The sequence below is a fragment of the Asparagus officinalis genome, chromosome 7, assembly GCF_001876935.1.
Source record: "Asparagus officinalis chromosome 7, Aspof.V1, whole genome shotgun sequence".
Lineage (NCBI taxonomy): Eukaryota > Viridiplantae > Streptophyta > Magnoliopsida > Asparagales > Asparagaceae > Asparagus > Asparagus officinalis.
The window spans coordinates 48646500-48661176 of NC_033800.1; the positions used below are offsets into that span (position 1 = coordinate 48646500).

Consider the following 14677-nt stretch of genomic DNA (forward strand, 5'->3'; position numbering starts at 1 on the left):
CTATGGTTTTGTTAAAAGCTTCTGCAAGACCATTTGCTGGCGGATAGTATGCCGTAGAAGCAATGCTTTGAATTCTAAATTTATCACAAAATCTCTGAAATCCAAAGCTAACAAATTGCATCCCATTGTCGTGGACTATTCGTCTTGGGACCCCAAAACAGTAGACGACGTGATGTTTGATGAATTTGATCACATTCGAAGTCTTGACCTCTTTTAATGGGACGGCTTCTGCCCATTTGGAGAAGTAATCGGTTACTGCTAAAATAAACCGATGTCCTTTGGAAGTTGGTGGTGAAATGGGCCCGACAATATCCATTCCCCATACCTCAAATGGCCATGATGCTGATGTTGGGTGTAAATTTCCTGGCGCTTGATGGATGAAGTCACCATGGATTTGACATTCATGACAACGTTTCGCGTAGTCAGCTGCCTCAGAAAACATTTTTGGCTAATAATAACCAATTCGTCGGAGGCGATCTCCCAGTTTGGTCCCGGGTTGATGAGCTCCGCATATTCCGTCGTGAGCCTCCTTAATAGCCTCTTTTGCTTCCTTTCTAGAAAGACATTGAAGCAAAACTCCATCGTGTGACTTACGATACAGGGTTTGAGAAACTGCATCATAATAGAATCGGAGGGCCTTTCGTTTGATTGCGGCCGCTTCCTTAGAATCGTCGGGCAAATTTCCATACACGACATAATCAATGTACGGGAATCTCCAATCTCTAGGTTCAAACTCTATTGTGGTGGCACAAGCTTCTTCTGACGTGGCTTCGTCCGAACGATCTCCTGTAGGAAGTTTAGAGTAATACAACTCGCGTCCCGTGACCGGAATTATTGTTTCGGCCCCTGGTGGCAATGCTAATGAAGTTGCCAGTGAAGCCAAAGCATCTGCATAGGTGTTTTGAGCCCGAGGGATATATCCGATAAAGAAGCCTTCGAATTTCCGAGCTTGCTCTAGGACAGCCGAGTAGTACGGGATTAAATCCTCATTTCGTACCTCGTATTCCCCTCGGACTTGGTTTACGATCAGTTGGGAATCACCATACGCCTCGAGATAGCGGATGTTGAGCTCTTCAGCGAATTGCATTCCCATTAGCAAGGCATTGTACTCGGCCACGTTGTTGGTACAAGGCTCGATTAAGGAGAATCCCCTAGGGATCACGTGACCTTTTGGGGAGACAATTATTAACCCTACTCTAGCGGTAATCGGTCCGTGAGGATTGGCTCTAGATGCGCCATCGAAGAATAATTTCCACACGTGTATGCTTTCTTGGGTAACACATGCTTCAGCGACTTCATCGGGTAGGTCTTCGTATAACTTAGACGTTCCTGACACTGGGTGATCGGCTAAGAAGTCTGCCAGTGCTTGACCCTTGACTGCCTTTTGAGGCATGAACTGCATATCATATTGTGACAAAAGAATGGCCCACTTTGCGAGCCGGCAATTTAGAGATGATGGTTTTGTCATCAGAACTCTCAAGGGATTCACCTTAGAGATGACATGAATTGTCTGTCCCACCAGGTAATGTCGCATCTTTTGAATTGCGAATACCAAGGCGAGACATTCTTTTTCGACCGGATTATACCGGTGTTCTGCTCCCATCATGGTCCTGCTCAGGTAATAGATGGCTTGCTCTTGACCCTGATCGTTGTTCTGGGCCAACAAAGCTCCCAGAGAATAGTCCATGACTCTCACATACAACATGAATGGTTTTCCTGTTATTGGGGCCACGAGAACTGGTGGTTGAGTGAGATATCTCTTGATCTCCTCGAATGCTTTTTGACATTCTCTATCCCAAACAAAGGATATTCCCTTCTTCATGAGCTTGGAGAAAGGTTGACACCGCCCTGAAAGATTTGATATGAATCTTCGAATGTAGGCTAGTCTGCCTTGCAAACCTCTGAGCTCTTTGAGATTCTTCGGAGGCGGCATGTCTTGGATGGCGCGCACTTTCTCCGGATCAAGAGAGATTCCCTTAGAAGTAACGATAAATCCCAGGAATTTTCCGCTTGAAACCCCGAGGAATGATTTTGTCGGGTTCATCTTCAGCCGATGTGCTCGCATGATATCGAACATTGTCTTCAGATCTGTAAGATGATCATCTTTACACTGACTCTTTACTGCAATATCATCAACGTAGCACTCGATCTTTTTACGTAGGTGTTCATGAAAAATGGTGTTCATTGCACGTTGATAAGTTGCACCTGCATTTTTCAGTCCGAAGGGCATCACTGTGTAGCAATACACCCCAGTGGTGTTCTAAAAGCAGTATGTTTTTCGTCGTCCGGGTGCATCTTGATCTGATTGTATCCGGAGAATCCGTCCATGAAAGACATCCTTTCATATCCGCAGGTGTTGTCAATCATAACATCCGTGATGGGAAGTGGGAATTCGTCTTTCGGACAAGCTGCGATAAGGTCACGAAAGTCGATGCATATACGGAACTTACCGTTTTTCTTGGGCACTGGGACGATGTTGGCCACCCAGTCTGGATGTTGCTCTTCCCTAACAAAACCTGAGTCTATAAGCTTTTTAACTTCTGACTCAATTGATTCCATGATCTCTGGACGAAACCTGCGTTGTTGTTGTTTAACGGGTTTTGCATCCGGATCGATATTGAGACGGTGCATGGCAATCTTCGGGTCAAGGCCAGGCATATCCTCATAATTCCAAGCGAAGACATCTATATATTCTCGGATGAGGGATATAAGGTCCTCTTTTTCAGATGGTGATAGGTTTTCAGCTATGAAGATGGGTTTAGGTCATGTTCATCTCCCATGTTGACCTGTACTACTTTGTCTTCAGTGGGTGGTTCGCGTTGTTCGAATCGCATATCCCACAAGATGTTAAGACGTTTGATCCAAGGATCGTTGGTTGATTCGATCAACTCTTCGTCACCCCCTGCATCTTCATCTGGATGACTAGTTGAAACCATGTTTACGGTCAACCGTTTAAAGAAAGGTCCAACACTGACATCAGGTTCGCGTTGAAAGTACCCTAATGCCACTAGGAAGGAACCCTAGAGGGGGGGGGGGGGGGGTAGGGTTTATGCTAATCTAATCCGATTTATGCCAAATTAAAAACTATACTAACAAATATATCCTAGCACAAGAGATATGAATAATATATATGCAAGGATATAAAACTAACACAATGTGATATATCCTACCAAAGAGATATACAATATGATATATGCAAGGATATAGAACTAACACAAGGGTAAACAAATATGAATGAGATAGTGAATGATAAAGATAATGAGCTATGCACAAGGCGATCTAAGATATGAACATAAATATGAATGAACGCCAAAGCACACTCAAACAAGCAATATGATCACGGAGTTCGGACCTTCCGTCCTACGTCTCCGTTCCCCACTCCCGGGGAGAAATCCACTAACACAATCCGGTTTGGAAGCCAGAACTTCTTCTACACACTCGGTTTTCTAGCTTACCGAAAACTCTCACAACAACTCACAATATAACAACACTAACTACCACCTCAAGTGTTGGTCTCTAGCCCGTGTCTCCCTTAAGTGTTAGGAATTACAACCTTCCACAAGGCATTACTACCTACCCCACTCCTCTTGGGACGACCCCGTCTCTCACCACACACTCCTCTTGGTGTACTAGTGTAATACAAAATGAATCCTCACAATTAGGCTTAATACAACAATCGGTTTTCTAGTTCACCAAAAAATTTACAACTTACACACTTGTAATTACACTTCACACCCTCTAAGTGCTAGCCTAGCCTGCCTCAATGTCACAATCCCACAACCCAAATTATACTATGAATGTAAATACAATAAGCTCAATGGTTGTGTGTGAACAAAGAGATTCAATAAATCAACTAAACTCAATATAAACACTAGCTTAATGAAATGATAATCAAACAATAAAATGTAAAGCTAGATTGAGTTTAGAAAACTTCTCCAATAAATGACAAGAGTGAGAGAGAGAGATGATTTGAAGCCCAAACACCAAAGATTATCTCCTCAAGCCCTTGTGAAATTATCTTCACAAACAAACTCTTAAACAAGGCTTAAACACCTTTAAACAAACTATAAACCCTTGTTAAACTTTCTTAAAACATTCACTTCATTTGAGGGAGAGGTAAATGCAATGGGGTATTTATAACAACCCAAGACATCAGCCAAAACCCTAAGGAAATGACCAAAAACCCACAAAAACAGATTCTGGAAAAATAGCCGTTACTGTTCAACGGTCATATACATGAGTCGACTTGCAGTCGACTTGGGCATGAGTCGACTGATGAAAAACATGAGTCGACTTGCCAGATCAAAACAACATACAAAAAACAGCTTATGAGTCGACTTGAGAAAAGGCATAAGTCGACTTATGTATGAGTCGACTTGCTATGAATAATGAGTTGACTCAGCAGAATGAAAATGCACTTTCTAGAGGAGTTTATGAGTCGACTCGTCAACTCTGATAAGTCGACTCATAAACATGCACAGGCACTGTACATGTCCAAAAATTAATTTTTCAAGTACATTTAAAAATAGCAAATAAATTCCAAAAAATATGTAACTTTGGGAAATGTTTATAAACATGTAAATGAACATGTTACAAAAAGAATTTTTGGAATATCACTTCCCAAAACTAAAATATCATCTTTTTGCAAATATGTCCAAAACATGAAAACATGAGATATTTGAATTTTGATGTTTTGACATAAACCAAGTTTTGAAACTTTGTAAACTGATTTTATAGACTTGATAAAAAGTATAAACTATCGTTGTTAAGTCTATAAACCATACAAACCAAAAATACAATGTTTTTCCAAATGCAATAGAATATGAAACATATAAAAGTATATATGAGGATATATATTATTTCATATCTATATAGCTAAACCAAAACATGAAACAAAATAGTATTTTAACAAAATACACATATAATGCACTAAGACATGATTTCATTGAATTAAATAGACTTGATAATGATGAAATCATATGTAGGCATATAAATATGAAACAAATATGTATTTTCAATTATATTCAATTGTTTCATATTAAAACTTGAAAACTATTAAACCAAACCATATATGTATATATATAACTATATATACAAAAACCAAAAAGTGTATGTGTGTATATAATTGAGCTTGAAGTATTAACACATAATATAAAATCTAAACTAGATTACCCAAGCTTGATCTTGATCTTCATTGTAGCTCAACTTGGTACACATGCGGATGAAGCTTGAACTTGATCTTTAACTTGAATTGTACGTTGCTTCACTCCACAATTCCTCCAACCTCCATTGGATATGATCGTTATGGCACAATCCATCCATCCTCCAACATCATTGTTTGTCTAGAATACCTAATAAGAAACACAAATACTAGACAAACAACATTAGGAATTGTTTGTAATCATCAAAACAAGATTAGAAGATGTAGGCTCATAACATGAGACCTAACAATCTCCCTTTTTTTGATGATGACAAACAATCTACACAAAGAGTATATAAGATATGCAATAAAGCACAATACTCTTAAAATATACTCACAATCCACTTGTTTCTCCCCCTTTGGCAACATCAAAAATGGGGAAACAAAAGAATAAGAGAGCGAAAGCTCCCCCTATCGATAAGCACGGTGAGTATAAAACAAATACAGGGATTGCTCCCCCTATCAAAATGCCATATGGAATATAAGCATTAATGATCATGGCAATAATATGTGAGCAAGCATAGATGAAAAATATGTCAAACACCACCCACATACAAGAAGACAATGAGAACACATATGAATATATCAATATGAAAAATAGTGTCTCATGTCAAGGAACATAAAAACAATGTATAAAGATAGATTTATGAAATCAAAAGAGAAAGAGCATGAGAATCATGCAAAATGTTTTCAAATGAGAACAAATCAATCAAATGACATCATAAATTAAAGGTTTGAGTCCAAAAGCAATGTTTGATCAATAAAGAAAACTTTCTTTGAAAAACTTGATCAAACCATATAAATTATACATTATAAAACACGAATAGATGATCCATAAGCACAAACATATAAATATCATCATATAAGTGAAATATAATGAATTCAAAGCAACAAATCAAACCAAAATTTTCATAGTTCAAAGGTAACATATAAGAATCATGAACTATGGATTAAAAAAATCATTTTTAAGAATATAAAACTAACCCATCATTGATTTTCAAAAATCAAGAGAGGCAACCATATCTAGCTCTTGAGCTAGTAACAACCCATATAAACATTTTTAGCATCCGGTAAACAATGTTTGGGAATAAACACCCAATAACTCCGGAGGGTTATATAAACGAACCTCTCATCAAAATAAAACCAATAATCATGAAAACAAAAGAATTTGACCAATAAAAGGAATTGTTTTCATAAAAGTTTGAAATACATTTTTCAAAACCAAGAAAAAGAAAAGATAAAAACATTAGAATTCTTGGTTTAAAGTTTAAATTTGTTTTGGTACCCAAGAACTCTTGGTACCAAAAGATTTAGGAACATTGGTACCCAAGAACTCTTGGTACCAAAAGATTTAGGAACATGACCCCTATCATTAAAGCTCAAAGCCCTAGGGTTATGAACCCTCTTGGGCATATGTGGAAGCTCAAAGCCCTAGGGTTATGAACCCTCTTGGGCATATGTGGTGCACTAACACGGTCAAAGCAATAATAGCTCAAATGACCCTTCCGATTGCAATATGTGCAATGAAAGAGATCCATTTGTTTTTGTGGACCATTAGCTCGTGCACGAGAAACATTTGCAAACAAAGATTGTCTTTTAAATTCATTTTGCAAATGAGAAACATCATTAAACAAATGTGGTTTACTTGAGAAATTTGGCAAGTTTGAATATTTTTTCAAATCATAACAAAACTTCGCCAAATGGCCAAATCTACCACAAACATCACAATTAAAAACATGTGGTCTACTAGAAGCATTTGGCAAAAGAGATTTCTTTTTCAAATCAAAACAATATTCGGCCAAATGACCAAAACGATCACAATGATCACATCTATACACATGAGCATGCTTATGATGAACTTTATTAGTATGTGCATGTACATGTGTGTGTGATGAAGAAACTTGATGAGATGCACAAGAAGCATTAGTCTTAGAGAATTTGTGTGCATCATAGCAAAATTTAGCAATGTGGTCTTTACGACCGCAAATAGAGCACTTGTAAACTTTGCTATACATATGTGCATAGTGAGTGCTTGGTTTTGAAGAGTTAGCACGAGACTTTGCACATAAGTCCATAAGTTTCTTGTGATTATTAATGCATGTTTTCAAAGTTGAATCTAAAGATGAAATGCAATTTTTCATAAGATTCAAATCTTCATTTTTAGGCACATATGCATTTTTAGAAGTAGAACATAAATAGTCATTTATAAATAAAGCAGTATCATTTTGTATGTTCTCTACTTCTAACATGACATTATCTTTTTTATGAGTTAAACTAGCAACATTTGAAGTTAAAGAAACATGATCCAATTTTAATTTTTCATTGTTTTCTTTAAGGATCATATTTTCATTAGAAATAGTTTTAAACTTAGATGCTAATAACTCATGATCGGATTTCAAATCCTCATGCTTGCTTTTTAAATCATTAAAATCATTTTGCAATTTGTTAAAGGCATGTAATAATTTTTCAGTAGCATAAGCAAGTTCATCATTAGGTAAATCATTAATAGATTCGAACTCGCAAACCTCACTAGGGCTATCGCCTAGTGGCCGTGTGCATGATGCTCCATTGGAACTTGAAGAGGAAGCTTCCAAGGCTTGTCGGATCGCCTCCAAGTTCCCTTGATGTGCTTCAATAAATTTCCATAAGTTGTAAGCACTATCAAAATGAACAAATTTGTTAGAAAATGATGAGTCAAAAGCATTAAGCAAAAATTCTAACAAAAGCTTGTTCATTGTAAACATTCTATGATCATTTTTACACCACTTGGATTTCTCCGTAGTGGGTACAATATAAGCACAATCTATAATATCCCACAAATCGAAATGTCTAGATCTAACAAATATATTAAATCTAGAACACCATTGGTCATAAGGGAAATTATCTATTCTAGGAGCAACATTTATATCATAGCCTAAACAAGGTGCACAATGCATGTTCATAATATCTATATGTATGCAAGCAAGATAACAATAAATCACAAAACTAGATTAGCACAAAAAGATAACTTGGATCTTTAACTCAAGGCAGTTAGACCTTAAATCAAAGAGCACCAAGCTCTGATACCAATTGAAAGTACCCTAACGCCACTAGGAAGGAACCCTAGAGGGGGGGTGAATAGGGTTTATGCTAATCTAATCCGATTTATGCCAAATTAAAAACTATACTAACAAATATATCCTAGAACAAGAGATATGAATAATATATGTGCAAGGATATATAAATAACACAAGATGATATATCCTATCTAAAGAGATATACAATATGATATATGCAAGGATATAGAACTAACACAAGGGTAAACAAATATGAATGAGATAGTGAATGATAAAGATAATGAGCTATGCACAAGGCGATCTAAGATATGAACATAAATATGAATGAACGCCAAAGCACACTCAAACAAGCAATATGATCACGGAGTTCGGACCTTCCGTCCTACGTCTCCGCTCCCCACTCCCGGGGAGAAATCCACTAACACAATCCGGTTTGGAAGCCGAAACTTCTTCTACACACTCGGTTTTCTAGCTTACCGAAAACTCTCACAACAACTCACAATGTAACAACACTAACTACCACCTCAAGTGTTGGTCTCTAGCCCGTGTCTCCCTCAAGTGTTAGGAATTACAACCTTCCACAAGGCATTACTACCTACCCCACTCCTCTTGGGACGACCCCGTCTCTCACCACACACTCCTCTTGGTGTACTAGTGTATTACAAAGTGATACTCACAAATAAGGCTCAAATACAATAGATTTGTTCTCTACAATAGATGAGAACTCAATATAAGCTCACACTCAATGTCACAATCCCACAACCCAAATTATACTATGAATGTAAATACAATAAGCTCAAAAGGTTGTGTGTGAACAAAGAGATATAAATCAAAACTAAACTCAAAGTAGTTCTAGCTTAATAACAATGATAATCAAATATATAAAAAGCTAGAAATAGAGTTTAGAAAACTTCTCAATATATCAAGAGTTGGAGGACAGATTCTGGAAAAATAGCCGTTACTGTTCAACGGTCATATACATGAGTCGACTTGCAGTCGACTTGGGCATGAGTCGACTGATGAAAAACATGAGTCGACTTGCCAGATCAAAACAACATACAAAAAATAGCTTATGAGTCGACTTGAGAAAAGGCATAAGTCGACTTATGTATGAGTCGACTTGCTATGAATAATGAGTCAACTCAGCAGAATGAAAATGCACTTTCTAGAGGAGTTTATGAGTCGACTCGTCAACTCTGATAAGTCGACTCATAAACATGCACAGGCACTGTACATGTCCAAAAATTGATTTTTCAAGTGCATTTAAAAATAGCAAATAAATTCCAAAAAATATGAAACTTTGGGAAATGTTTATAAACATGTAAATGAACATGTTATAAAAAGAATTTTTGGAATATCACTTCCCAAAACTAAAATATCATCTTTTTGCAAATATGTCCAAAACATGAAAACATGAGATATTTGAATTTTGATGTTTTGACATAAACCAAGTTTTGAAACTTTGCAAACTGATTTTATAGACTTGATAAAAAGTATAAACTATCGTTGTTAAGTCTATAAACCATACAAACCAAAAACACAATGTTTTTCCAAATGCAATAGAATATGAAACATATAAAAGTATATATGAGGATATATATTATTTCATATCTATATAGCTAAACCAAAACATGAAACAAAATAGTATTTTAACAAAATACACATATAATGCACTAAGACATGATTTCATTGAATTAAATAGACTTGATAATGATGAAATCATATGTAGGCATATAAATATGAAACAAATATGTATTTTCAATTATATTCAACTGTTTCATATTAAAACTTGAAAACTATTAAACCAAACCATATATGTATATATATAACTATATATACAAAAACCAAAACGTGTATGTGTGTATATAATTGAGCTTGAAGTATTTAACACACATAATATAAAATCTAAACTAGATTACCCAAGCTTGATCTTGATCTTCATTGTAGCTCAACTTGGTACACATGCGGATGGAGCTTGAACTTGATCTTTAACTTGAATTGTACGTTGCGTCACTCCACAATTCCTCCAACCTCCATTGGATATGATCGTTATGGCACAATCCATCCATCCTCCAACATTGTTATTTGTCTAGAATACCTAATAAGAAACACAAATACTAGACAAACAACATTAGGAATTGTTTGTAATCATCAAAACAAGATTAGAAGATGTAGGCTCATAACATGAGACCTAACACGCGTGTCAAAATCCTAGATGACAGATTTTGACACGGACAACTGTTGGTTTCATTTTCTGAAGAGGAAGGGGTTGTGACATAACCCAGTCCTCTTCTAGTTTTCTGATAGTAATCAGGGGGCTTTCCTTCGAGAGTGAGAGACATCTGCACGGGCGTTCGTCTTCCTTTCCCAAAATTTAACCCTTGTTTCTTGTTGAAGTCATAATCCCAGCGTTTCATTAAGCTAATGGAGTTAGGTTCATGATAATGGAATTGGGGAACTCCATCGTCTTCTTCCGAGCTTCCTCGTTTGAATGGTTCGGATTTGACTCTCCCAAGATAGATAGGTTTCTGCCCTTTCCTTCTGGACGGGACTTTGAAGAAAGCCTTCTGTGCGTCTTCTATTTCTTCATCTAAAGCGCAAGATGATTTAGTCGGCAACGTGAGTGATGCTTCTGCGCATAATGTGCGCCATGGATCGGTATCTGCATTAGTATCGATTTCTAATTATTGATTTTTAGAAGACACACTCGATAAATACGCCAAAATAAATTCTTCATTAATGCACCACACATCTCCACTCGGTACATCATTATTGCTCTCAACTTGCTCTAATACATTGAAGTTTAATTCCCAAGGACAATCTTCCTGAGGATCTGGTTCATCATCTGCTTCATTCCCACTGTCGATGTCTTCTTTCAGATCTTCTTGGGATTCAAGATAGAAGACAGAGTCTGTGTGGTAATTTTCCACCCCTCTAAAAGGCTGCTTCTCGGCAATCAGAGTTCGAACTTCATCTTCATCGTTAACGTACTTCATAACCTGATGTAGGGTAGACGGGACAATGCGATTTGCGTGAATCCACGGTCTCCCTAGCAGCAAATTGTAAGATGTGTCCACATCTATGATGTAGCAAGTCACCTCAGACCTGAGATCTCCGATTTGGCACCGGAGCTTGATTTTCCCCAAAGGCCGGGTATTGTGCATTGAAACCGAAAATAGTAGTCTGGGTGGTGTTCAGCCGATGTAGGGGAATCCCTATGACCTGCATGACCCTGTAAGGCATAATGCTGAGCGCTGAGCCCGGGTCAACTTGGACACGGCTGATTTCCGAGGACCCGATGTACCCCGTGTAATACAAAGGTCTATCATGCTTATGCTTGACCTGCATATCTTCTTGGGTGAAAGATATACATGGTAAGCTTCTTGCTGCTTGTAGGCACTGAGCGCAAGACTGGTCTTCAGCATCTTGAGAAAGTGGCGTGACCTGTGTAATGAAGCTCTCTGTGTTTGTCAGAGCTTCAATTAGAGCATCCCTTGTATCCTTGGATAACCGTAAGAGCTCGTACAAGGTGATTCTAGCCGGTATGTTGGCTAGTTGTGCCATGACGTTGAATTGAAAAGGGGTGCTGGATCCTCCGGTTCCTTGAAGAAGGTTTTTATTATACCGGGTCTCTTTCTGCTTCCCTTTGTCAACTGACTTCTGAGGGACCGAACCCCCAGCGTCTTGGGGCTGTTCTTCTGTTCCTTGAACAGCTTGATCATAGTTTCTCAGATAGGTTTTTCCTGACCGGGTGCCAGGATTGCCTCCTTGGTCCGCCGCAAGAACAATCATCTCCTCTTCTGAGTCAGTGAGAGGTTTGAGCTCATCGTCATTTTCGTTGATAGAGGGGCTAATCATGCTGGATGACTTAGCCTTGTCTCCTTTCTTTTTGGACGAGATGTTCGTCCACTGTTGATCTTTGATCAGATCAGGGTGGACCCACATGATCTCCCCTTTAGGGGTGGTGAGGGGTACCAACCCCCTGTCCTTCTGACCATGCAAGTCAACATTTTTCATATGCATTTCCCCTTTGTGGATGGGGACAACTCCGTCTGCAGCTACTACCGGAGGGAAATCACCGAACTGGACCGCTATCAAATTAGTGGATACGGTCTTCTGTTCAGGTTTCAAAGTAAGTACTTTGGCATTCACCAGATTCTGCAGGATATCCTTGAAAACATAGCATTTTCTAGTAGGATGTCCCAAGAACCTGTGATATCGGCAATAGTTAGGGTCGTCAACTTTGCCTGCCTCCTCGGGTTTCCTGATCTCGGGAAGCTGCAACTTGTTGTTCGTTCGTAGTAGATGGAACAAGGTGTCCACATGCTCTTCCTTGAACGAATATTGCTTGGGCGCTCTTTGCTGATTCGGTGTCTTGCCTTGCTTAGCAGTTTGTGCCCTTGTGCTGGAATCGACAGCTAGAGTTTTCTTTCCCATATTAAATCGCGGGGCGTTATTCTGGTTGCGCTGTTGCTGTGGCTTTGGTTGATCAGCTTCTTCAGTCCTAACCCGTGCCACGATCTCTTCGGCTTGTTCTCCTTGCGAGACTAATTGTTTCCAGGAGCGACACTCCGCCACCCCCATTTGAGCGAGGAGCTGGGTCTGCAAATTGTGCCTGCAAGTTTTAACCAAAGTTGATTGAGTCATACCTGACGGGCACCGCAGTGCCATGCTGCGAAATCTTTCCACGTAGGCCTTGATGGACTCTCCTTTCCTCTGTTTGGTGGCAAGAAGAGTCAGGACTGAGACTTCAGTGTCGTCCTCGAAGAACCTGGCTAAGAAAAGCCTTTCTAAATCCACCCATTTCCGAATAGATCCAGCAGGCAACTTCATAAACCATTCAAAGGCGACTCCTTTAAGAGTGCCTATGAACAAGTGCGTCAGGATGGCATCATTCGCTACCACGTCCCCCGTCTGTGATTTGAAGTAGTAGACGTGTTGATTTGGCGATCCTGTGCCATCAAACGGTTGCAAGGTAGGGGCCTTAAACTTCGGTGGGTAAGGAGCTGTGTCCCACTGTAGGCTGTCTAAAAATAATAATAGATAGCTGATTCCCCATCGAACACCAATGATGGAAGTTACAATCTGACGACTTCCAAAAGGCTACGACTTGAAGACTTTCATATATCAAGGAGCTAAAGCAAAGATTACAAAACGACGATCTTTAACAACGCTCTGACAGAAAGAGATTACAAATCGACAATCTCTTCAAACCAAGACGTGGAAGTCCTCCCTACGTGCCATTGCCAAGACACAAACATAGCTTCTTATGTGAGATGATTGATCTTGATGGATGCGACAACAACGTGGCTAAAATCATTAGAGATGCTGATGAGCAGTATAATGATTTTAGAAAAGCAGGAAGATCTAGAGAACTGTGGACAAATATTCAACACACTGAGGAGCATATGGTTAAACCATGCAAAGAAATCTTAGTGGAGATCGTGACATGCAGTTGATAGAGCATTATTGAGATGCCTCAATTGTCACAAATGACCTGAATAAGACCGTCTTTACTGGTCATTGGTGTCATCCATATATAAAGACAGAGAGGCTCCAACGCAGCTCGTCATCGCTGCCAAACGCAGCTCATCATCGCTGCCAAACGCAGCTCATCATCACTGCCAAACGCGGCCAATCACGGCTCGAACGCAGCTCGTCATCACTGTACAACACAGCTCATCATCGCTGCCCAACGCAGCTCATCATCGCTACCCAACGCAGCTCATCATCGCTGCCAAACGCAGCTCATCATCGCTGCCCAACGCAGCTCATCATCGCTGCCAAACGCAGCTCATCATCGCTGCCCAACGCAGCTCCAACCAACGTCGAACGCAGCTCAATATCGCTGCAGAACGCACCTCCAGATGCTGCGTTCAAACACAGAGTTTTAGGGGCGAGTAAGCATTCAAGAGTGTTGCTGAGCTGGTGTCAAGAGGACGGATCGCAGCCAGTGTCGAGAACGGTGATCTTGCACTCCGAGATGAGGGGAGTGGTGACGGTGGTAGGTTGGACACGCGCGATGGGAGAGTGTGGGGGGTGGTATATTAGAGAGCCATTAGTGCGGTATGGTGATGGGGCGTGTTGCGCGCGCTAGTCGCCCGTGATAGATAGGCAAGCAGGAAGAAGGTCGAGGAGCAGAAGATGGAGGTGCTTCTTTTTGCGATTGCTTAGATCGGATTTTGAGGGGATCACGAGCACGGAGGGATCACGAGAGCTCGTTTTGAGAGAATCTTCCGATCAGATTTCCAGAATTAGAGAAGAGAATCAACTCTTGTACACAGTCTGCGGAATCAACATCCATAGAGGAGTTCAGGCATGGTAGAGGGGACGTGGGGGGCTGTGATGTAACGAATGCGATCTTGCGTGTGAAAACAAGCTTGGCTGATGGGAGTGTTATTAGAGTGTGTAGCTAGGGATC

The 14677-nt window shown here is 39.6% G+C and overlaps 1 protein-coding gene across 1 annotated transcript; it reads right to left on the minus strand.

Moving 5' to 3' along the window:
* On the minus strand, positions 449–1093 carry LOC109847107. Its single transcript, XM_020416352.1, has one exon. It carries the CDS (start codon positions 1091–1093, stop codon positions 449–451), a length of 645 nt encoding a protein of 214 aa, XP_020271941.1.